We start from the raw sequence: 26,419 nt of genomic DNA on the forward strand, positions 1-26,419 counted from the left end.
TCAGTTGATCTATAATAACATTGATCATAATTAACCTAATCTATGAAATTGATTTCTCGTGGGAAAACTGTCAAACGCAACACAAACGTATCCTATGTGCGGGGCTCTTAAGTTCTTGGGTGGACTCCACATTTTTTCATATTCACAGGCAAATCCGTTTCAGCGAAGTAGAGTTGCAGTCATCCAAGACGCCCTTCCTATTCAGATCTCAATAAACTCGTGAAGACTGATTCGCAAAATTTGTGTTTATAAATAGGTATAAAATTTGTGATTTTTTTAAGTCATGATAAAATGAATTTAGAAATCTATGCTGATTTGTATTTAGCGGTGGATCCGCAAAAAACGAAATCCACGAATGGCCAAGTTAATGGATAAAGGTCAGATTTGAAAACATTCTTTTTGTCATTACGTTGTAATTATTTATTAACTTCAAATCTAGTAGGAGAACAACATTCTTCATTAATGTACATTTGTTCTCTTTGATACCCATTGGTCAAACCATGCTTGGTTTTGATACGGCAAGCTAAACAACTCAGCTCAATGTATCTACTATAGACAAAAGTTGAGCATATTCAATTCAATTTCAGTTCGAGTGAATTGAACGGGAATGTTCACAAAACCATTTTAACCGTCTAATCAGCCTTAAATTTACCTCGCAAAAAATGCCACCAACATTGATGTTAGCGGTTTGATATTTCACTAGTTCATGAAGTGGGACTGAGCGCTGGTATCCTTTTTCATTGAGCACAATGGTCGGAAAATGCTCTGACCAAAATATTTGTCTTTTATTTAGCTATTAATTGAAATTCATTGAAAACATCTGTTGTTGAAAAAATATTTCTTGGTTAAATGATTTCTTGGTTCTTTGGTAAGCATTTTTCAATATAGGATGGATTTGTTTTCATCAACGCAGTTTAAAATCAATTGCAATTTTAAGCTTATTCTCACACACAATTTTGGAGCATGAATATATTTTAACGGACTACAATTTTTTTCATAATTGCAGTGAGTACAAATCGAAATAGATGTAAATGATATCAGCTTGCTAGACCTAGACCTAGTGGAAATTTTTTTCGGCTTTTTAGAACATCAGCTAGCTTTTGAAATACAAAAACAAAAAGGTATCTAGGTTTATAAACCTTACCTAAACAAATATGGAGCCAATTCCCTAATAACAATCAACAATAGCTACATATTGCAAAAGATAAGTAGACATTCTTTATGTAAGTAGCACGTAGCATAAAGGTGGGGAAGATAAATCGATGTGTGTCATACTCGCAACCGGAACTCGGAAGGAAATTTTCTTACGTTATTTTTCCCAAGCGCTGAAGCCCGGTTTGAAGGGAATTCAGTTCAGTTCGTATTTGCATTTGCAACGTTTAGCAAGTGATAAGAATATCAATATCTCCGTTCATGCTTGACTTGCACATAGAATTTTTGAATCTTTTGTTTTACTAGTCATTGTTCATTTCGTACAAGGATCTTGTCCCACTTTCCTCTATGTGATAAGAACGAGGAACACAAATAAATCTCGAAAGATTTGATTTTTCACTCGTTTGCAGTTTTGGCCGCCAACATGGAAACGAATCACTGTGCTGTGAAGCCACAGCCACGAGATACATAAAAGGCTTCAACCGTCATTTCCAACCCGGAACCGCGATGTCGGTAGATTTTTATTCCTGACTCGCGAATGCGTTGGCGGTGCTAACTAATTTTGAATGGATGCCGACCTTGAGTGGGTGCCGTGGGATGCTACATTCCTTGAATGGAATTCGGACAGACGGTAGGAATGTGGGATGATAAGCAGAGTTATTTTGAACACGGTTGTTTCCCACTGACCGGCGCTTTCTCATTTTGATTGGGGCTTGTTATGTGGGTTGGTTGGAGGGTGTTTTGGTGGCTAATAATTAACAATAGAAACGCAATAGTATCGTTTTCCTAGGAAGCTGATGTCTAATAGCGGTGAAACCATTCATTAACAATTGCAAAAGGTAATCGTATTTGAATTCTAGTCAGAATTCTTTTCTTTTCTTAAAAAAACACTCTCTATTTAAATAAATTAACATCTTTTAAATCAAATTTACAATCAATTTTTGGGAAAGGAATGATAATCAGTTGTATTTTTCAAGAAAATTTTTAAATGTTAACTAAACGATTTAATTATGCAATTTTTTTAACAATATAGATAAAATGTTATTCTATTAATAAAACATTTACAAATACCGAACCGATTACTCATTTTATTAATAAAATTTATTAATAAAACATTTACAAAATATGAAACCGATTACTCACAACGATTTAACGACTTTTCCATGCACCTCAAAATGGATTGGTAGACAAGATTTTTGCAATGCGATCTATTCAAATGTACCATGTGTTAGATCTCCCTAGTAACATTTTGGTTTTATGCTGATTTAATCGAAGTCATGTAGAGCAAATAATGGTTTTCATGACCGTTATAAAACTAAAAATGTTACTTGACACAGATGGCCTAAGTTACGGTATTGTATTTGTATTTTAATGTATTCATTTATCTTTGTAGAGTGAAAGCTAACCCTGTATTGTTAAGCGGGTTTGGTTTCGATTCCGTTCGAGGAAATTTTTTCGACTTCTCTAAGTAAAACCTCTACATCTACAGGGTGTTCAATAAGTTCGAATACAAATATTTGAACATTGTGTTTGTAAGCCCAATGTATATATTCTGTATTAGTATTGGTGTCAGCGTTAGCGGTATATATACGCTAACGGATGTGTGTGGTGTTGACATTCTGTCTCTTGTTGTTTGTTTATTACGCGCATTGAAAATGGATTGAGGCATCGTAAATAGCCGTTTTTGAAGGTCAAAATCATTGCGGCGTACTACAAAACTGAGGTTTTGGGGACGATTAATGCCCCTAGTGGCCCGGTGATAAGACGGAGATCAGCCTTACGTGTTTCAATAGGACGATAACCCTTTATACACGAAAAATGCGATAGGGACAATTTCATCGACTTTTTGGACAAACTTTGCGACCTCCCAGCTTCCCGGATTTGCACCCTCTTAACTTTCTTGTTTGATCCTTCATTATGTTAAAGCTGTACGAATACGATGTCAGTAACTTAGACCAGTTCAAGACGTAATTTTTAAAATCTGGATCGAAATGCCCATGCAGACCGTGCGTGCCGCTTGCGATGAGTTTTAGAAACGTTTGAAACTCGTGAAGAAGTACAAAATAGAGGCCATTCCAAAAGAAATGTTACAAACGTTCCTTATAAACAATACTTTCAATGAAATGGAACCGGGAAAAGAAATAATTTAATCTAAATTTTTAAACATTTTTTGAAAGTGTATTCGAACTTATTGAACACCCTGTACAATAACCAATAACCTTGCAAAAAGCCTAGAAGTTACTTGTCATATTAGTTAGAAGTTATTTCGTACACACATAGTAAACTCGTTTGGTTGATTGAACAAAATTGTTTGTTGAATTCAAACCAACGTGTTATATGAATCAACAAACATGGTTTGTTATATTAGCCATAATATTTTGTTGGATCATGTTGTTAGTAGATCTAACAAAATGTTTTGTTGAAAGTGAGCATATTTTTCGAAACGTGTTCATAAAATTCATAGTGTAGCATTCTATAGAAGTGGTATTTTCACCTCGATTTTCACTAGTTTTAATCATTTAATAAATATAGTGTTTTCAATAGATTACTGTTACTAATGAATCTATTTATCGTAAGTATTTTTTGCGTATGGTTATAATAAACTACCTTAACAAAATCACAAAACTTTTCTTCAGCTTTTTTTTTGGAAAAGATGTTTAATTTTGATATACATAGTTAAGTTTGCCATTTTAAGGTGTTTTATGAGATATTGCGAAAAAAGATTCGTCTGCCGGTGGGACTTGAACCCACACTATTCCCACTGATTCACTCTCCTTATGGCGATATGATCAAATTTTTAGGCTACTAGACCATCTTTGGACAATAACAAACAAATCAACAACAGGAAACGACATTTGTTTTGTTGTCGTTTTTCATAGCAACGAGCATTTTTGGATCTAGTACCCATTTCAACTTTCCTTCCATTCCTCGATCTCTCCCTATCTCGATGGTCCCTTCAATATCGAGATGTGGAGAGGCGACTGTAATTTGTTTTTGTTCAAAATAAAGTAAGGAAAATTGAAAGCAAAACAACGAAACGTCATCTTAACAATACCTATGATTGATTTCATAAACATGATTATTAAAACAACAAAAAATATTATTGAAATGACAATAATCTCTGTTGATATCAATGACAGAGATTATTAACCCCTGAGATGACAAACAAGATTATTAAATTGGACCCCACATTTTATTGTTTTACAATCTATTTTTCTGCATGCAGGAGTTCCTCCAGAAATTCCCGCTGGAGTTCCCTCACAAATTCCTTTTAAAGTTCCTCAGGAGTTCCTCATGGAGTTTCTCTAAAAAATCCTACTAGGGATCCTCCGTGATGTATGAGGTGAACCGGTCAAGGGCCGAAAACCTCATTAATAAAGACAATAAAAAAAAAAAAATCCTCCGTGATTTTCTTAGAAAATTCTTTCAGAAACTCCTCTGTCGGGAATTTCTCCAGAAACTTATTCGAGAATTTTTCCAAGAACTCCTCCGCGAATTCCTTTAAAAACTCATCCGGGAGTTCCTTGAAGAATTTCTGCTGGAGACTTTTTGACAATTTCTCTATGAATTTTTTCTTGAATTCCTTCAGAAAATCCTCCTGGAATTCCTCTAAAATTTTCTCCTCCATAAACACCTCCTACTAGAGATCCTCCAGGAATTTCTTCGAAAACTTTTTAGGGATTTCCTCCAAAACTCCTCCAGTAATTACTCCAAAAACTCCTCCGGCAATTTTATCGGGAAAATTTTGAAGTTCCTGCTGTAGTTACTGCAAGAATTCCTCCTAGAACTCCTCCAGAAGTTTCTCTTGGAGTTCCTCCATCAATTCCTCTTGGCGTTGCTCCAAAAAACCCATCTTGGTTTCCTCCTATAGTTCTTCAAGGAATTCCTCCTAGAGTTCCTCTATGAATTTTTCCTGGAGCTCTTTAAGGAATTACTTCAGGTGTTCCTTTAATTCTTCCTGGAGTTGCTCCAGGAATTTCTCCACAATTCCTTCAGTAATTTCTTCATGATTTCCCCAGAAATTCCTCCAGAAACTTCTTCGGGAATTCTTTTAGACATTTCTTCAGAAATTCCTTAAGGAATGCCTTCAAAAAGTCCTTCTAGAATTCCTCTAGAAACTTCTGGAATTTCTACGAAAACTTTGCCGGGAATTCCTCCCTAAACAACGGTAACTCCTCCAGGAATTATTTCAGAAACTTCTTTGACAGTTCCTCCCGAAACTCATTCGGTAATTTCTCCTGGAGTTCCTCCAAGAATTCCTCCAGGAATGCCTACTGGAGTTTCTCCTCCTCCCGGAATTTCTTCTGGAGTTCCGCTAGAAATACTTTCATGAGTTTCTCCAGAAATGCATCCAGGAGTTCCTTCAGGAATGCCTTCGAGAATTCGTCCGGAATTGCTCTTAGAGTTCCTCTAGGAATTCATCTTGAAGTACCTCCAAAAATTCATGCTGGAGTTCCTCCAGGTATTCATCCTGCAATTCCTCCAGAAATTCATCCTGGATTTCCTCCTGCATTTCATCCTGGATTTCCTCCAGGAACTTTTCATAAAGCTGCTTAAAAAACTTCTCTTGAAGTTCCTCCAGGAATTCTTCAACATACTTCTTCCGTAATTCCTCTAAGGATTTTTCCAGAAACTTCTTTGGGAATTCGCATTCGATCGAAAACAAGAATACCATTTTCGAACTCATTCGAATCGGAAATCAGATACGGACGTAAACAAGAATAAGGGTGTATACCTCATGATAAAATTCTTTACAAAGCACCAAACGCTGGGAGCACTGGTTCTAATGATGCATTTTAACTTGTTCTACACAGCTGTGCGGTCAATTAGAGAATCATTACTTCTCTGTAGGGGCCGCCTATCCAATTCTGTTTTTTCGCTCTTGTATACAAGTTTGATAAATTTGTTATCATGGCTTTTTTTGATTCGGAACAGTGTGTGCCTTTCTTTTCTCGTTGTTCATTATCTATTGAACGCGATTTCAACAAACCCTGGTCTAAGCTGTAACGATTTTCACGGGTGTTTTTGCATCACGCAACAATTAAATCAGTGTTCCAGACCGTACCAGAGGGGGCATGAAACCTTTGCTTAAAATTTCCATTTTTCGTGGTTTTACTAATATGAACACTATTTTTTGTATAGTTAGCTATAAATTTTTTTGTGTAATAAAAATCCATTTACAAGTTATTGGTAAGTTTATTTTCTGTTGTTTTTTGGAAACTACATCCAAAAGCAACTACATCATGGCAATAATAAGTACATGCGTACATTGTATGAATCGCTTGCAGTAGAAAAAATGGGTGAGTTTGTACTGATGGTGCAGCAGTAGTGCTTGGGTTAAAATTAGGATTTCAGAGAAGAATAAAAGAGCTTGCTGCACATGCCTTCACTTGAGAAACCCTACTTGTAAGAATCGTGAACTGTATCAAATCTGGAGCTCTTAACACACGTTGTTCAAAGAACTCAGCAAAAAATGCATGCAAATTACGAGGTCCTTATTTTCTATTCTACCGTGCCTTGATTTTCAAACAGCAAACGCGTTTTTGAATTGAGGGATGAAATTAAAATTTTCTTGAAAAAACATAGTGTAAGTTTAATTTACTTGCAAACCTCAAAGAAGGAAGATGTCACGCTCACCCATCAGACATTGTTGACCTAAACTCGATGAACTTGAAGTTACAGGGCAAGCAACCGATCTGATTTAATTAATTGACGCGCCTTCGCAGCAATGGTAAAAAAATGGCGGCGTATACCCAAACTGGTGCCAAAAATGAAGGTTTAAAAAATCGCACTGAATGGATTACTGCTGAATATTGATATAAAATGACTTACTAATATATGTTTGTTTTTGATTTTTTTTTTTTTTTTTTTTTTTATATTTATTACATCAACAGACTTGATACAGCCCCAATGATGGTTTAAAATATATATATATATAAATACAATATCACATCACTACATTAAAAACATTGTCAAGGATTAAAATACAATACAATCACAAATACATTAAATAACTATAGTCTATGTGCGTCAATTGTTCTGGTCGGTAAAAAATGATGTGAAGAACCGGCGGAGGACATCTCGTGTCAAGTGGAAATCAAACACGGACGCCACTCTATTGAAGACACGCTGCAAACCATGGAGAGCACTACGCAGCCCATAGTTTGTGCGACGAAAAGGAAGTCTTAGCATTAGGTTACTCCGCAGTTGTCGGGGTTGTGCGTTGATGTTTATTTGCCGCAGAAGAGTGTCACAATCTATTCTTCCTTGCAAAACATTGGCGACGGTTAATGCTCTGCATACATCCCTTCGGATACACAGAGGTTCTAAGCTGATCAGCTGACAACGGCTCTCGTAGCGAGGAAGTCGTAGCGGATCTCTCCAGGGAAGGTTGCGGAGTGCGTACCGTATAAATCGACGTTGAACGGATTCGATGCGTTCGACACCATTATTATAGTTTGGACTCCAGACCGCAGAGCAGTATTCTAACGTAGATCGCACGAGAGAGCAATACAGTGTTTTCAAACAGTAGATGTCTGTGAAAGTCTTTGTCACTTTGATCACAAATCCAAGAGACCTGGATGCTCTATCAACAACATATGAAATGTGATCCGAGTATGTCAGTTTGGAGTCCAATAGAACACCGAGATCTTTCACACAGTGCACTCTTTCAATAGTCGTTCCGAACAGGCAGTAGTTGAAGGTAATCGGTTGTTTCTTCCGAGAAAAGTTATGATCGAGCACTTTTTCGGGTTAACTACAAGTCGATTTAGATCGCACCAATGAGCGAAAGCATCGATCTGGTCTTGTAGTAAGTGACAATCGGCTATTGAGCATATGCGCAAAAACATTTTAAGATCATCTGCAAATGATAATCGCGGTCCTTTTAGAACTAGATGCACGTCGTTGAAGTAGAGAAGGAATATCAACGGTCCCAGATGACTACCCTGCGGTATGCCAGACATCGCAAAGAAGCTTTCCGAGCGACAATCGCCTAGAGCAACTGTCAGCTGGCGCTCAGTAAGGTACGAACCAAACCATGCAAGTAGGCTGCCTCCAATTCCCAATCTGTCAAGCTTGGCGATCGCAATGCTGTGGTTCAACTTATCAAATGCTGCAGTTAGATCCGTATAAATTACATCTGTTTGATTACAAGCAAGCATACTGTCTGTAACGTATGATGTAAGACACAGTAGATTCGTACATGTAGAACGTTTTTCCATAAAGCCATGTTGATCGGTACTGATATAATGTTTACAGTGACCATTTAGAGAATCCTTGACGACCAGCTCAAACAACTTCGATACAGCGCATAGCGACGTGATTCCTCGATAATTATTTATATCGCGCTTGCGTCCCTTTTTTTACACAAGGAAACATTTCAGCTGTCTTCCAGCAGGACGGAAATACACCATTAGAGAGGGAGAGCTGGAAGATTCGATGAAGTGGGTCCAGAAGGCAGGAAATGTTCGTTTTTAGGAAAACCGACGGAACACCGTCAGGTCCCGATTTGTACGACGTTTTTAGCCGCGTGGCTGCTCTCGCTATGGCATCTGTACTTGCATCGGCCGGGTCGAGGATACTCTGCCAATCCAAGTTAGACAGCACTTCGGCAATACTGCAATAATTCGCCTTGCGAAAAACATATGACACAGCAGTTGAAGTACCAACATAGTCACGGACGCCATCATTCTCAACTCCGATTACAAGAGATGGATGGTGAGGGGAAGCCTTGACCAAAGGAACAGGTGCAGTGGAAATAAATGGAGCGGTGTAACGACCGCCGACGAAGCACAGATCCAGCAAGCGATTATTCTCATTCACGATGCAATTAACTTGAGATAACGTTGCAGTACTGTAATTATCCAGCAACCTGAGAGCTCCCGGATGAAACGAGGAATGCTCCTGATCAGGGCGTAGGAAACCGTTGTGAGTTGGAACCCACGCGACTCCTGCAAGGTTGAAGTCGCCCAGAACGATGATTTCATCGTTGGGAGACGCTATTTCCGACGCAAAGAAGACTGATCGGCAGTGCGTGTCGATGAGTTCCAAGTCTCGAGTTCGGTCTGGAGGAATGTACACCGCACAAACAAATAGTTTACGGCCTCCGAGCTGAATAGATACCCAAACCTGCTCCACGGTGTTGAACGAATCGTCTTCGATTACTGATGCCTTCAGCCTAGAACTTACAGCGATTATGATGCCACCTCCTGTCGATTTCCTGCTGTTATTCGAGTTTCGATCACATCGAAAAACCTCGTACCCAGTTCCAGAAATATAGCTTGAAATTGTGCGAGAGTCTAGCCAAGTTTCGGTCAGAACTTCGATATCGTAACAATGATCCATGACCGCTAGTCGATAATCTTCCACTAGACCATTCATTCCGCCAACGTTCTGGTAGTACATAGTAACGTGCGATTTCGGACGGGGGGCTGTTGCTCTGGAAATCGGGATAATATCAGGAAGAGAGGCGGTGGTTGATTGATCGTACTTGCCGGAAATAGAATTGAAGACCCTGTCTCCCTTCCCATGCGCAGAACTGGGACGGCTGCTGGACGCTGGCAGGAGGGCTCGACTGCGGTGAGAGGAATAGGGGCTTCCTTAGGACTTGTGACACTGAAGCGTCCCGGTGTTCCGTTAGCAGCAGACTTGGTTCGGCTTGACGAAGTTCCACTGGAAACGATAATCGATTCAGGCAAGGAATTGTTCGTAATAACGACGTACTTGCCTGCAGGAGGAGTTCGGAAGACCCCGTCTCTCAACTCAAACGCAGGACCGGGATGGCTGATGGTCGCTGGCGGGTGGGGCTCGACTGCGATGAGAGAGATAGGGGCTTCCTCGTAGCTAGGGGCAAGAGTGCATCCCGATGTACAGCAGAATAACGGTTGTTGATTGCTCAGTTGTCCAAGACAACTTCTTTTGTCAGATGACTCCATAGATTCGCACACAGCAGTGGGTTCGGTCGTAGAGATTTCGCGGTTTACATGATTGCATACGGTGTCCAAAGGATACAGTTGACCCATAGAACTTGTAGTACGCTTGCGTGCAGTTGTCGAAACGGTTAGAATTGAAGGCGGTTGTTCAGTTGATAGTCGACTGGAAACAGGGATTTTTTCAGGAAGCAAAATGTTTTGAATAGGAGCGTACTTGCCTGAAGGACGATTTTGGAGGACCCCCTCTCCGGTCTCAAACACAGGACCGGGACGGCTGCAGGTCGCTGGCAGGAGGGGCTCGACTGTGTTGAGGGGATTGGGGTCTTCCATGAAACTAGCGGCAAAAAATGCGTCCCGGTGAAATGCTGAAGGAAGTTGCTAGGATCACTCGATTACCACCATTTCTGTTTCCGCCGGAATGCCTAGCGGATCGTTGGTCGCAGGTGGAGGTTTTGGTCGCCAAAAATTTTCTCTGGAGTTGTCGTCGCAAAATTCTCGGTAAAGAATTCCTTTAGGCCATGTCGAACTCAAAAGCGCTCTCGATTTCAATTCGGCATTTATTCCAATTTTGAATGAGACAAAAGATAGCGAACTTATGTCTCTCCCTTAGGCACCAAACGAGCTACTTGAACGTCATTGGTTTCAAGACGCTTTTTGTCAATTCGCCAATTTGATCAGCTGAAACGTCTGGTGCAATCCGCGACAAATAAAGCCAGAATTTAGGCTGGGGCTTAGGGACTGTCTTGATTTCTGATGAGGGCGAAAGAGTGCTGCCGGTTCCGAGCAAGAGATTAGGTTTCGTAACTGGGACAGAATCGTTAGTCATACTGAAAAGGCGCCGTTTTTTCGTAAACCGGGGTTCCAGTATAACTCTGTTCGTTGCCTTCGGGGTGAGCAAGTTAGAATTCATTAATTTGGTAAAATTCGTCTGGATTTCAGATTTCAGCTCCGTCAGTATCTCAGACTTAAGCTGCGCCAAAATATCCCCATGATAATTAGAAGCTTGTTCATGTCCAGCCTCCTGGGCAGCTTGAACGGTATTCCGGAAACGCATATCCTTCATCAACGAGGTGCACGATGGACAGAACCAAAAAACTTGATTGATATCCTTCACCATCTCAAGCGCGTCGGCAGAAAGACCGGTGCATTTAGGGTGAAATATCGCTTTACAAAATCCTCCACATTTGACGTGGGTTTCGTTTGCGTCACCGGCACAAGAGTGGCAAATCAGAGACATTTTCAACATTCACAATTTGAATTTCTAAAATTTGCCTTTCGCGAAACAAGACAACTTGACGTCGAAAAACCGGGAGCACGCGTCAGTACTATTCGCGATGTTTTTGATCAGACCACAACGTATCGAAAAACTATAGTGCTTGAAGGTACATCACACGCAATTCAATATCGGTGAAGAGCAGTAATTTTCTCAATCTTCCTAGCAATTATGCTGATAACTCCACTTCGCGAGTATGAATTAACACTTTAAATGTACGATCACACAAAACACCACTTTAAAAAATCGTTCGAATACGGATAGTAGCTCGAATTAATTACGCTGCGAAACAAAACAAACTGCACACCTAGCGATGTTGTATATTTCAGCATGACATATTCAGCGGGCCATGCGCCACTCGGCTAATCGTAAAGGGGGTTGCGATTCTGAAAAAGCTGGGAACCACTAACTGTGTTAAACAATATAGCTAGCTGATGCCGTCTTAAAATTGAAGAAAATATATGATATTTACACTTTCAAAAAGAGATGATATTTTATTGCTGGAAAACTCAAGAGGCGAAACGCATTTTAGCTGGCAGCTCACGTCGGCGAATCAGAATCCTGGTATGGACAGTGCGTGGAGACGCGTAGTACATTGTAAGTTATTTCCACTAGGGCGTTTTGCCTCGAAACAAAAGCTTAGATGTTTCATCCATGTGTGGGAAAATTCGGTTTTTCCTACTTTCCTATCTATTATTTTGACACTTTTTTCGCCTAATCTACGTAATTAAGTCTAGTTTTGTTTCAACCATCTCAAACACGGTTAATATGAAGGAATACACAAAAGGCGATTTACATCGGGGTTAGGGGCTTGTAAGTTTGGAAACGAATGATACATGAAATGTATTGTTTTCAAATTTCCTTTAGAAACGTGACAATGACGGAGCCGCTGGCTGGGTGGTGAAGGTGCCTGCATCTCAATCCTATCTGGGTTCGATTCCACACGGCGCCGTTAGCAAAATGAATTAGCTAAGAAGAAAAATTTCTGGCGTGGGAGTTGTTGTCTGTTTTTCATGAGGAAACGCAAAATAAAAACGGGAAGAAAAAATAATCAACAAATAAAAAGGATCATCGGGCTCAATCCCAAAAAAAAGCTTCAAATGTGGTCATATCATGTTTTGCTGGAACAAGAACGCTAGTCGCAATACAGAATTCTAGTTGTTACAAAATAATTCAAAAGTTATTAAACTCAGTTCTTACCACTTTTATTGTAAAAGTTTGATAAACCGAATAGAATTTTATTTTGCAATTACCGCCATTCTTCCCGCAAAGGTTGAAATCTGAGGGAGGATCCCCGGTAATGTGAACGACGCTTGATTTATATCAGATAAAGAAGTTTCTGTCTGACCTTTACTTGGCTGTTTTGTAATTATGCTGCGAACCATTTCGCAATTAATTGTCCTCATCTCACGTGCTGAGCGCATTTGAATTATGTGTAATTTGAACACTGTGCAAACGAACGAGGCTCAAATTAAAAAGTGCTTTAAAACGGACAAACGGGGGCTCATGGCTCCGCTTCACATCCTAGAACCAGGATTGAAATGTAGCTCCTCTATGTTTCAAGTCAATGTCCATTAAAATAGGTTACACTGCCATTCGCCATTGCTGATATGCATCATCCAGCGAGTGAAACAAAAGAAGCGCCAGTAAGAGGCGTGCTAATTAAATCAAAGTTTATTTCAGACATACAGGCGACAACGGAGTGTACACAAACGACGGGGGTCGTCAAGCTGTGTTTAAAATGTTCCGCCCTCTTGGAAAGCATCGCAACCCGGAACAGTTACAGTCGAGCCTCCTACACTGCGCCGGGTGACGGTCACCCACCGGTTCTTAGCGTTAATGATGTTAATTCTGGGTAAAAATGCTGCTAATTACAGAATAAATATCCTTCAGAACTTTTGCGTGCACAATATTGTCGTATATTGTTTAACAAACTGAGACCTCTTGAGTTAAGATCTTCATGGGCGAATCTTCTTCTTCTTCTTCTTATTGGCATTATATTCTCCACTGAGACATTGCCGCCTCTTCATCGGCGAATACCAAGTTATTTTGCGTGTGTTTGAGAGAACCTTAATACCGTACCGACTAATGGCAGATCCGTTGTTTAGGAGTACTTCTTTCAAGCCCATGGGTTCATCATCTGTTGATTAATTTCATCGAAGTGTACGATTCAACCCAATCATCTCGACTCAGCATAGCTTTCCGGCGTACAACCCTTAATGGCTCTAAATCGAGTATCCGGACTGCAAACAATGTGTCAACCACGTTTGTGAGCTTAAATGAAGGTGGTCTTTTTTCAAATTTGCTGATTTACATTGGTGCGAGTATGTGGTCTGGCGTGCAGAGGAATGGCACCATCATCGCACATATCGCATATGCTGCTGGGGTTTTTGGACGACATTGACCTTTTGTCCCATTCAAGAGGGAAATGGTAGGAAAAGGTTTGATCATTTACTATATCAATATGGAGTATATGGTGATGGACAGAGGTGTGCTTTTGAAACTAAGGGAAATGTGTATTAGTTTAAATAGGAATGAAGTCTCCAGTAGCCTTGCGACCAAAGGCGTAAGATTGCCAATCCGAAGATGGCGAGTTCGATTCTCGGTTCGGTCTAGAATGTTTTCTAGTTGAAAACTTTCTTGACACTCTGGGCATAGTGTATCCATTGTACTTGCCACCACACAAGATTCATATTCATGCAATGGCCGGCATAAAAGTTTTTTTTAATTTATTACTGAGGAAATTCTAATAAAATACACTAAGTTGAAAAGCCGACCAAGTTCCAGTTGGAATGTAGATTTATTAATAAAGAAGAAGAAAAAGGAATGTGTATAAACATGTATTACCCGAGCAGGATCGACGACCTCGATAACAGAGTTTTTATTTCATTTACTCTTATATACTTTTTTTTAACTCTTGCGGTCAAAAAAGATTCACCACCGCACCAAATGTGTTATATACAAAACGCTCATAAGACCGGTAGTCCTCTACGGACATGAAACTTGGACCATGCTAGAGGAGGACTTGTGTGTGGAGGTGGTGTGCAAGAAGACGGTGTGTGCCGACGAAGGATGAACCACGAGCAAACCCAGTAGTTAAAGCCGGAAGGATTCAATGGGCAGGACATGTTGCAAGAATGACGGACAAAAACTCTGCAAAGATGGTGTTCGCTCCCGATCCGCCAGGTACGAGACGACGTGGAGCGCAGCGAGCGAAGTGGGCTGACCAGGTACAGAACTTGGCGAGCGTGGGGTGCATTCGAGGATGGAGAGAAGCGGCCTCGAACCGTGTATTGTGGCGTCAAATTGTTGATTCAGTGTTATCTGTTTAGATGTAAGCTAAATAAGTGAAAATGAAATGATTGAAAAAATGAGTTTAATTTATTATATTTTTGTTTTTTTGGGCTTATCTAGTTATTGTACACACACTTTTTGGAACTAAGCGTTGACCGATTTGCTTGCAACAAGTTTGCATTTGACGGGGAATCCTGTCCCATTGTTTTCTATTGATCAGTTCGGAATATGGGATCAAAAAATTTTTTTAATAGATGTATACTTTTTTTTAATTCCTTTCTTTATTTGTTACTTAGCCGCTACTGTGCCAATATCTATGTGGTATTCTGTTGTACGGAATCCACCTTGAATCTATTTTTAGATTTCCATTACCATTATCGTTGTCAACTACGCTACAGGACCCCCTTTTGCAATTTGACCATTCTGGTTCCTAGGAATCGATTTTGAAGGAACTCCCCGTAACGCTGGGTAGACACCTTTGCGTGGTGTGTTACGGTGTAAGATCTACCACGGTTACATTGTCAGCTACAGGCAAATCCTGACCCAACGAATACCTTCCCCAATATCCAACTCCGGTGTACTTATGAGGGTGTCGCTGAGTCGGGGGACTCCCATTAAGTAAGTACCAAGGACGGAAATCTTCGTTTTACTATCACTTGCATCGATGTTCAGTAGGCAGCTTCGTTATTGATTCGTGTTTGTTTTGATCAGAAGCTCGGCGATGCGGGCACGAACATCTCGCAGCATGCTGTCAAACTTCCATACCAAATTTACCGCCCGATCTTCAATAGCCGATTGATAATCGAGCGTAAAAAATGAATATCTAACGGGGCTGAAATGAATATTTTGAATTGCGGTAAATTTGTACCGATAAATGATGATTGTTTTTCGTTATATATTGAACAGATGCATATATTTTAGGAATCTGACTTCAAAATGTTGAATCCATGCACCACAGAATAAAATGATATTCAAATTTTGAGATTTCAAATTGAATATCAATGTGCCAAGCTGAAGATTCATTTTGACACCGCACAAAACAACACTGACACCGAGAGTCGACGCTTGCTGCTGTTCGTGCACATGCCGTCCTATAGACTAACGCAAAATGAACTCCCCCAAGAAATTATGACGTTTGAGCGGGTCGCATAATGAACGCAAAATGAACTTTTGGTCGAGAAGACGACCCGCTCAAATGTCAAAATCCATCGGGTGAGTGAATTTGATGAACTCCTGCACAGGTCTATTCTTCGCACATTCAAATTCGTGAAGGACTAGCAACTTGATTGTGTGTTGGATGTCAGCTGTTTGAGTGTAGTTGAAATGACTTTTTCTGTCCCTGTTAAGTACTACACCAACACTTCCTTCCCCTCCCAAGTAACGGTGAAGATGGGCGTGGCCAGGAGTAGTAATCCTCATGCTTTTGTGATTTTTATCCTAGATTGAAATCAAGGACCACACCCACCTTGATTTCTGATAGCAATCTGAAAAAGGATTTCAAAAGAAAAACATGGGTACACCGTAACTATGCTATGCTACGCTATGCTAGGAATCTTTTTTTTTTCTTTTTTTTTTTTTTTTGTCTTTATTAATGAGGTTTTCGGCCCTTGACCGGTTCACCTCATAAAACTAGGAATCGATTTTAAAGGAACATTAGGCCAATTTTTTGCGTGATTTCTTGCCTTTCGAAGGGTGTTTTCGGAAATGTTCATAATTTTGCGTAGCAATAATCCCAATAGAATGTAGCCATTGTCCATTTCCATAGATAAACACAATTCCTGGTTATTTCACGGTCCGGTGTCCCTCCGGAAGACCCGGAACGTCCGTAAAAGTGGTCAATTCATAAAACTTATCATAGAAAGAAGCGGTTTTTTTCCAAAACTTTTCATTATCGAGCACTGAGTAACAAATGATTATGGTGACCCATTTTGATAAACCTGGCTGGCCCCCGGAGGTCCGGAACATCCGTAGTAGAACTAATCCTAGAAGTGTGCGTTTTTTTTCCAAAGCTTTACATTACCGAACTGTGAGTAACGAATGATTGTGGTGACTTATTTAGGCGCGTTTTTTCCAAAACTTTTTATTATCGAACGCTGAGTAACAAATGATTGTGGTGACCCATTGTGATGAACTTGAGTGGCCACCGGAGGTCCTCCAGAGGATCCGGAACATCCGTAGAAGTGGTCAATTCATGGAACTCATCCTAGAAGAGCGCGGTTTTTTCCAAAGATTTTTATTATCGAACGCTGTGGTGACCCATTTTGATAAATCTGGGTGGCCACCGATGGTCCTCCAGAAGATCCGGAACATCCGTAGAAATGTTCAATTCATGAAACTCACCATAGAAAAACGCGGCTTCTCCAAAGCTTTTCATTAACGTACTCTGAGTTATATAAAGTTATTGTTACCCAACTGATACCCAAATTATCGTGCAACAGGACGACATCCGCGGAATGAGAATCGGTTCGAAAAAGAACTTTTGGGAGCGAATTCAAGTTGGGGTCATTTTTGACCCACTAATAGACAGAGCAACAATATCATGGCCACGGTTGGATCTTCCGTTAATTTTAAATAATCCAAACTTGCTCACCTCGGGCAATCCTCTTTATCGACGTTCACAATAAGGAAGCCAGAGTCAAAAGCCAACAAGTTACTATCCATAATACAAAACTTGGTTTCGGTTCACCTCTCGTCGGGGTCTCAACTCGAACACTGGATGTCAACCTCGTCCCTACCTTCTGGACAACAGGCCCGAAATTTCATCCTGCTATCAACACTATTTTGAGCTTCATAACATTTGGCTTTATTCCTTAAAGCTGCTCCAAGTAGAGCTTTGGTGCCCTGACGGAATTCCCTTCAGGATGATTCACAATTTTAAGTGATAAACTGAAATATATCAAAATTTACGTAATAAATAAATTGACAAAAAGCGATTTCTAGGCATGACTAATTTCATAAATGTTTTTTGTTTTCTTATATTGTTTAAATTAGAATAAGTTGCTTCCATTGCCCCATCCTAATACGAGGAGCTTCTCTAGCCTCTTAACTAATGGAGCAATAAGATTTTATTTTAAAATTCACTATAATAAAGTTTTGAAGAAAAAAGTTATTTCGTAAAGTAGTTATTTCAACAAAATTCGTCACTGTAATTTTAAACTAAATTTAAATAATGCGCTTGATTATGATTCTGGCGGTTATCATTGCTCCATCACCTCAGTCAGAAAATTAGACCACAACCGTATGGAAAACTAAAATTTTCCACAGTTTGATAAAATATTAAAAGAATTTTCTATTGATTGAACCACTTTAAGGGGGGGAAAGTGGACGTTTTCCCCACCCAACACGTTTTGCTTTTATAGGCGATTGAACCTCACTGCTATTTCAAAATTAACAAAAGTATCAGGATATAATAACAAATATATTTTCACTTGATGATCTCTGTCAGTGACAGCCGATTGCTTCAAATATCAGTCTGATTTGATAGTGTTTGCATTGAGCGCTGATTGCTATGATAAATAATGACTTTGGTTGTAACACTGCTATCAATATCACTTAAATCGCTGTAGTGATAGTGATACTGAGCAACTTTGTGCACAATGTGTCACCTTTTTTGATGTGGCGTTACTAGAGGTCGCTGAAAGCTGGTTATCACCCAAAAATTTTCGTTTCCAAAAGTTAGTAAAAGTCAGAAAATTTCATAACCCTATCTCATTTGGCTACAAAGCTGCAACGTTTTTAAATTATCTCTTGGCCAAAATAGACCCCAATGCACTAGGAAGGTTAAACAAAGTGATTGAAATTTTGTAATCTATAAGCGCATCAGCAGCATCCCGAGGCATCCCTTCTATAAAATTGGCATTTGTTCCAACTTTTTAATCAATGCAACAAGACTTGTAGGGTACCTGCTCCATTATTATAAATAGCTCCTATTTCAATAACATCAACGAATAAGGCAATTTTGGCTTGATTTGATTTACGTCGTTGATTTGCATGCTCCAATTCTTCATTTTTGATTGTTATAAATTTACGTGTTATTCAATCAATTTACAATATATTCGATCATTGAGCAGTAAACTCATTTATCTCTTCATCCATTTTTAGTAGCATCTTTTTGCTTTATATTTTAAAAGCCTTTGTTCAGAAATACGTTCATTAGACTGGCCCAGGAAACAAAAAGTTGTCGAATTCCACGAGGCCCCCAGGATTGTGTCATTTGGTGAGAACATCAATATCTCAAATTTTCATCTCAATCGCTTGTTGCATAAGCTGGCGCATTTGATTTGAAGTTTGTATGGGGATTTCAGCTAAAATATATAGGAAAATACACCTCCGTCACTCATTCGATCTGGAAATTGGTTCTGATTGCTCTATTGAGCTCAGAATTGCAAAAAGGGCAGTTGATATGTTACAGAACAATTTCACAGAACATTGTAAGATGATAAAAATTTGAAATTGTCCCAGGATTTTCAGGATTGTAAAAAATGATTCCCGGGATTCGGAAAATCCCGAAATTTTGTAAATCCCAGGATTTTTTGTCCCGGGATGTCCCGGTATGGACTTTCTAGTGCCAACCTCTGGAAAAAATAAAAAATGCTGAGATGTTTGGCGAGAAAAAATTAAGTTTGTAGCTTGTTAATGTAATTAGTGAAATCCCATCAGCTGAGCGGTGTTACCATTTAAGTACAAATTTATCTGGAAAAGGTACAGAGTTTTTGAAGAAATTTGGTAGAGATTCTGTACGGTACAGATTACAAATTTTTACCCTTACCACACAGTACAAAATGATACATACTTTCTACAAACCAGGCATTGCAATATCATCTGAGCACATGATATCATCTTTGCTTGTGCAAAGATATTATCCCTAATCAAAGAGCACTCTGGAAAGATATTATCATTTGAGCATCTGATGATGATCCTGATAGCCAGCATGGTTCGGGGTTTGTTCGCGTTGCGAGGACGTTGCTACAATAAAAGCAGTGAAAAAACTTTTCTCCATGGCGAACATTGCACTTTGTTCACTGAGCAGATAGATAACTAAGATCGATATCCCAGCATATCATCATTATCTTTGCTCAGAAGATCGAATGATGGGATAAATTGCAATGCCTGCTACAAACCAAGCCTTAGAATAGAAAATTGGCATTTCAATTTTGTTGTTGCCTCTATTAATCATTTTCAGACGATAATGATCACAATTTTCATTTGAGTTTTTTTCATGTGAGAACAGTAGGCGAGTTATTACCGGCGATAAATTCGCAACTTTTGAAATCAAACAAGTAGGTAGCGTTAAACACGGTTTGCATGGAAAATGAGTTCAAAAAGTAACGTTTAATCACAGACAAATTTAATGCTTCCAATTAAGATACGATTTTTGAACAATTCACACTCGCTGACGAGTTTTAATCAATTGATAACTCAAAACTAAGATCACGTGTAAGTATTCATCAGTATGGTTGAAAAAAAAATACAATTCCTGCTCTGTTATAAAATAAATGTTTAAAAATGCGAAAAAGTTTGTATTCTACTCAGCTTTACCATTCCAATAGTATCGTGACATATACGCTTTCAGATCACTTTGTGATTGATTTTTTTAGATTATCTTTTTAAACTCTACGGAGCCAAGACAGATTTGCGGAAAGGAAATTTTGCAGGTCGTAGGTATAAAACTTTTGTAAAATAGTTAAAAAGTAACAAGATAAATGTCATCTCATCCCTAGTAACATTGACGGTTTCATTATGCTTACGCAGGAAAAAATATTGAAATAGTATCTAATGTTGAACATATGAAATAAATTTACTGGGAGTAACTTGTTTAAAGTAAATATAAAAAGATGAAAATCAGATAGACTGTTTCTAATTTATTCGATTATATCGTGCCTTTCACATGTGCAGCTACTATTTATTTGCTATCCGGAACCATAAAATAGAATTTCTTATCAATGAATTATTCATATTTGATCCGGTAGACTGTATATTCTGAACTCCAGGACGTTTTGAAAGACTAAAAAGGCCTCTAGTCATTTTTAAAAGTAATGAGTAGAATCCTATCTGCTCAATGGATTTACTGGGATGTTTAGCGGTACACGTATATATCATTCAGAAGTTAGTTGAACTAGTAGATCGCATGTTCTGGCACGGCAAATGCTGGGTAAAGCGTACCATTGGTACTTCGCGTACCTGAAGAAATAAAATAGACCCCATCTCGCGGTTCTTACCCAGCAACTCCTATCCCTACCTCCCCGCGGTGCTGGCCGGGATACGAGCAACCTTAGGGAAGATCGGGTAACCAACCCCGGTGGGAACTATGGTCGTATGCTGACAGGGAAGGGGGGGTTTGCTCCTCTCCGGAGGTGCAAATCTTATTGAGCGTCTGTTCTCCATGTCAGGATCAGCTCACAACAGCGTCTGTTCACAACAGCGTCTGGCCCTGCAAGCCAGCCTTTAAAAAATCATAAGCAACGAACAATCAACAAGAGAGTACGGACCGGAACCATCGGCGAAGACCACTGCGACGAAAAGGGACTAGCGATTGGAAACTCGGTTCGTGGAACTGCAAATCTCTCAACTTCATCGGGAGCACACGCATACTCGCCGATGGGCTCAAGGACCGTGGATTCGGCATCGTAGCGCTGCAGGAGGTTTGTTGGAAGAGATCAATGGTGCGAAGGTTTAGAGGTAATCATACCATCTACCAGAGCTGCGGCAACACACACGAGCTAGGAACAGCTTTCATAGTGATGGGCGATATGCAAAGGCGCGTGATCGGGTGGTGGCCGATCAATGAAAGAATGTGCAGGTTGAGGATCAAAGGCCGGTTCTTCAACTTCAGCATAATCAACGTCCATAGCCCACACTCCGGAAGCACTGATGATGATAAGGACGCATTCTACGCGCAGCTGGAACGTGAGTACGACAGCTGCCGAAGCCACGACGTCAAAATCATCATAGGAGATTTGAACGCTCAGGTTGGCCAAGAGGAGGAGTTTAGACCGACTATTGGAAAGTTCAGCGCTCACCGGCTGACGAACGAAAACGGCCTACGACTAATTGATTTCGCCGCCTCCAAGAATATGGCCATTCGCAGCACCTACTTCCAACACAGCCTCCCGTATCGGTACACCTGGAGATCACCACTGCAGACAGAATCACAAATCGACCACGTTCTGATTAATGGACGGCACTTCTCCGACATTATCGACGTCAGGACATATCGTGGCGCTAACATCGACTCTGACCACTATCTGGTGATGGTTAAACTGCGCCCAAAACTATTCGTCATCAACAATGTTCGGTACCGACGACCGCCGCGGTACGACCTAGAGCGACTGAAGCAACCTGATGTCGCCACTGCATACGCGCAGCATCTCGAGGCAGCTTTGCCGGAAAAGGGTGAGCTCGATGGGACCCCTCTTGAGGACTGCTGGAATACAGTCAAAGCAGCCATTAACGTCGAAGTCGAAGTCGACGGAACGATTGGTTCGACGAAGAGTGCAAACAGATTCTGGAGGAGAAGGACGCAGCGTGGGCGGTCGTGCTGCAACAAAATATCCGGCAGAACGTGGAACGTTATAGACGGAAGCGGAGGCAGCAGACCCGCCTTTTTCAGGAGAAGAAACGCCGCCTGGAAGAAGCGGAGTGCGAGGAGATGGAACAGCTGTGCCGTTCTCAAGATACACGCAAGTTCTATCAGAAGCTCAACGCATCCCGCAAAGGCTTCGTGCCGCGAGCCGAAATGTGCCGGGATAATGATGGGAGCATCTTGACGGACGAACGTGTGGTGATCGAAAGGTGGAAGCAGCACTACGAGGAACATCTGAATGGCGCTGAGAGTACAGGCAGTGAAAGTCAAGGCAGCGGAGGAGATGACTACGTCAGTTCAGCGGACGATGGAAGCCAACCAGCCCCCACCTTGAGGGAAGTTAAGGATGCCATTCAACAGCTAAAGACCAATAAAGCAGCTGGCAAGGATGGTATCGGAGCTGAGCTCATCAAGATGGGCCCGGAAAAGCTGGCCACTTGCCTGCACAACTGATAGTCAGAATCTGGGAAACCGAACAGCTACCGGAGGAGTGGAAGGAAGGGGTTATATGCCCCATCTACAAGAAAGGCGACAAACTGGAGTGTGAGAACATTCGAGCGATCACCATCCTTAATGCCGCCTACAAAGTGATATCCCAGATCATCTTCCGTCGTCTGTCATCATTAGTGAACGAGTTCGTGAGATGTTATCAAACCGGCTTCGTTGACGGCCGCTCGACAACGGAGCTATGGGAAATTATGGACGAGAACAGCTTCCCCGGGAAGCTTACCAGACTGATCAAAGCAGCGGTGGATGGTGTGCAAAACTGTGTGAAGATTTCGGGCGAACACTCCAGTTCGTTCGAATCGCGCCAGGGACTAAGACAAGGTGATGGACTTTCGTGCCTGTTGTTCAACATTGCGCTAGAAGGTGTCATGCGGAGAGCCGGGTGTAACAGCTGGGGTACGATTTTCAACAGATCCAGTCAATTTATTTGCTTCGCGGATGACATGGACATTGTCGGCCGAACATTTGCAAAGGTGGCAGAACTGTACACCCGCCTGAAACGTGAAGCAACAAAAGTTGGACTGGTGGTGAATGCGTCAAAGACAAAGTACATGCTTGTGGGCGGAGCCGAGCGCGACAGGACCCGCCTGGGAAGCAGTGTTACGATAGACGGGGATACCTTCGAGGTGGTCGAGGAATTCGTCTACCTCGGATCCTTGCTAACGGCTGACAACAACGTTAGTCGTGAAATACGAAGGCGCATCATCTGTGGAAGTCGGGCCTACTACGGGCTCCAGAAGAAACTACGGTCAAAAAAGATTCGCCACCGCACCAAATGTGTCATGTACAAGACGTTAATAAGACCGGTTGTTCTCTACGGGCATGAAACATGGACCATGCTCGAGGAGGACTTGCAAGCACTCGGAGTATTCGAGAGACGGGTACTTAGGACCATCTTTGGCGGTGTGCAAGAAGACGGTGTGTGGCGGCGAAGAATGAACCATGAGCTCGCCCAACTCTACGGCGAACCCAGTATCCAGAAGGTAGCTAAAGCCGGAAGGGTACGATGGGCAGGACATGTTGCAAGAATGCCGGACAGCAACCCTGCAAAGATGGTGTTCGCTTCCGATCCGGCAGGTACGAGACGGCGTGGAGCGCAGCGAGCGAGATGGGCAGACCAGGTGCAAAACGACTTGGCGAGCGTGGGGCGTATCCGAGGATGGAGAGATGCGGCCTCGAACCGTGCATTGTGGCGTCAAATTGTTGATTCAGTGGTATCTGTTTAGATGTTAACTAAATAAATGAAAATGAATGTTCTGAATTTCAGAACGTTTTGGAGAACCTGAAATAATTTATCTTTGATTTAAAACTCAATTAGACTTATGGTCACGTACATTTTCTTAGACATATTTCTTATTTTGGGGCATTTTAATTCTAGACATATTTGCTGATACATTCGAGGATATGTACCCCAGAGCAGTTTGGACGGCTTAGGACATCTATAAAAAAAACATTACAATGCGTTTTTATTCCTTTATATATGTACTAATTCTTGCCGGATCTAGTGAAAAACTAAAATCTGTGCGGTCAAGCATCCTTTGTCAGATTTTCTTACAGTTCTGTATAAAAACCTACCAAAACCCGATCAATAACGCATAAAATTATTATAACAAGGGGAGTTGTTTATTTCAGAAAAATATTGTAACAAAATGTGTTATTAATTTGACTGTAGGCAATTATTTTGTGAAAATATACATAACTAATGTTTTTATAATTTCTAAATATTTCTAAATATAAAATCTAAAAGTAAAGGTAGAAGAAGCTACTATCCCAGAACTCAATTTTTTCAATACTTTTGTGTATTTAACCTTGAATTCCTTGTTATACAAACATACGACAGAAAAAAATCGTCTGTTTTTCACTATCATCCCATTTTACGACTGATTGTGATACATACGCACTGGCCCTATGGTGTTTTGCTTATCAGTGTATGAGAGACTGGAGAAGTAATGGCCACCATATTGTTTACGACATATATTTTAATCCAAGATGTTTTTTTTTCGTTTTTTGCAGTCTTTATCATTTATAAAGCATGTTGTTCCAGATATATGCTACAATGAATTAAAACGGGTAACGCGCGAGAACCCTTATTCGACCCACTCACGCAGTTATAAAATTAATAGATAATCAACATGTGGGAAAGCTGCTACTATAAGAGGCCTTGTACAAGAAACCCAAACTACAACTAAAAAAACAGTGCACAGGAACGAAACGAGTAAATAGAAACTGGAAACAATATCACATCTCTGTATACGAACATAAAATAAACTCGTAAGTGCAACAGGACGACCACTGACGGACGGAAATGGATCAGGGTCGACAGACGACGAAAATTACCTGTTTGGATCGACATATTGCTGGCTATTAATTATCCTTCCACAGTTCTCAATTGAGCGAGAATGCGTCACACTGATTACTCCCCCAAATGCAACAAATACCAACTTAGCTTCAAAGTACAGCACTAGGATGAAAGAATTTCTGTTTCAAAAACTTCAAAGCCGTCCGAAACAGCCAGCTGCTGCCAGCATATTTTCTCCTACACTGCCGCTGCCAAATCGACCGAAAGCAAAAATTCCATTCCACAAGTCCAATATTTCTCTGCTTCACCTATATCGAAGTGATAGTATTGCTTCACCGAAGTTGAACTTCACCTTCAACGCTGACTGCCAAAAGGGAACCGCCACCCTCGGCCACCACCACCGAAAACCAATTCCCTTTTTTTCGTAACTATGCGGGCACTCGACTTTTCACTGGGATGGTCGAAATCAGTAAACTTTCATGCTTTTTCACCTTCCACCATTTTTCACAGATGTTTAGTTCCAGCCAATGCAATCTCACATCGATTCATACTTTCCCATCACTTGAATCGAGTACTTATCACACCCAATCATTTCCCCGATTTTATTTTTCCAAAAATAGGAATTTTCACAGCTAAATTTTTGTATCCACCTTGAATGGAAAATTTCTTAGGTTTGGCTGGAAAAACTGTTCACACTTTACACCGTCAGCCGATTCGTCCGTGCTCTCATGGGCAAGTGATAAAGTCGTCTGAGAGCATAGTCAGCCAAACGATGGAGCTTTTCCACCCGATGCAATATGGTTGAAGGTGCTCACGCTCGTCCTGTTGGGTGGCGCTTTTAACTTTACCCCGGTTTGGGTTTACTTGCAGACTCTCTCGTCAATGTCGTGTGCACTCATTTTCATTGTGGTACCAATTTTCTCTTCTTGTGGTGAAAATTATACCCATCAGTTACGTTCAGGGTTGTATTTAACGCGTGAAGAATACCATAAGAAAAGTCGGGAAAAAAGCCTAATTTAACATTCTTTGTTATCTTAAAACATCTTCGTAGAAATGCTGAAATAAACTATAAAACTCTCTGATCGAAGTCGCATGTTACTCTTTTATAAGAAATAGACGCCTTCTCAACTGGGAAGCTATGCTGTAGAGTTCTCATTTCCCATCAGCCATGATGTTTTTATCCATTTTTATCCATATTTTTTCCCATCAAAAACAAAGCAATGGAAAGGAATTTGGTTTGATTATTATTTTTGTGATTTTTTTCAGCAGTGAGCACGCAGGTTGACAAAAAGAAGCGACAAATTTGGTACCGTATTTCTTTGTTTAGCGATGAGATGGATATATGTACTGTGAGATTGAGATCGGAACATTTCCCCTAT

At 40.6% G+C, this 26,419-nt stretch overlaps 2 protein-coding genes across 3 annotated transcripts in view; both read right to left on the bottom strand.

Moving 5' to 3' along the window:
* The window catches only part of LOC134219855 (small G protein signaling modulator 2-like), a 62,613-nt gene extending 36,855 nt beyond the window's left edge, over positions 1-25,758 (bottom strand). For both annotated transcript variants that reach the window (XM_062698742.1, XM_062698741.1), the window contains exon 1: positions 25,079-25,758. Coding sequence is in view for 1 of the 2 variants with exons in the window: in XM_062698741.1 (XP_062554725.1) it covers positions 25,079-25,094 (16 nt within the window). In the remaining variant the exon portion in view is untranslated. The remainder of the gene's footprint in view (positions 1-25,078) is intronic.
* On the bottom strand, positions 8,488-10,415 carry LOC134227980 (uncharacterized). The gene is made up of 2 exons (XM_062709706.1): positions 9,877-10,415; positions 8,488-9,592 (listed from the first exon to the last, which is right to left on the bottom strand). The coding sequence occupies exons 1-2, from the start codon at positions 10,413-10,415 to the stop codon at positions 8,488-8,490; spliced, it is 1,644 nt and encodes a 547-aa protein (XP_062565690.1).
* Positions 25,759-26,419: the final 661 nt, after the last annotated feature.

The sequence above is a fragment of the Armigeres subalbatus genome, chromosome 3, assembly GCF_024139115.2.
Source record: "Armigeres subalbatus isolate Guangzhou_Male chromosome 3, GZ_Asu_2, whole genome shotgun sequence".
Taxonomy (NCBI): domain Eukaryota; kingdom Metazoa; phylum Arthropoda; class Insecta; order Diptera; family Culicidae; genus Armigeres; species Armigeres subalbatus.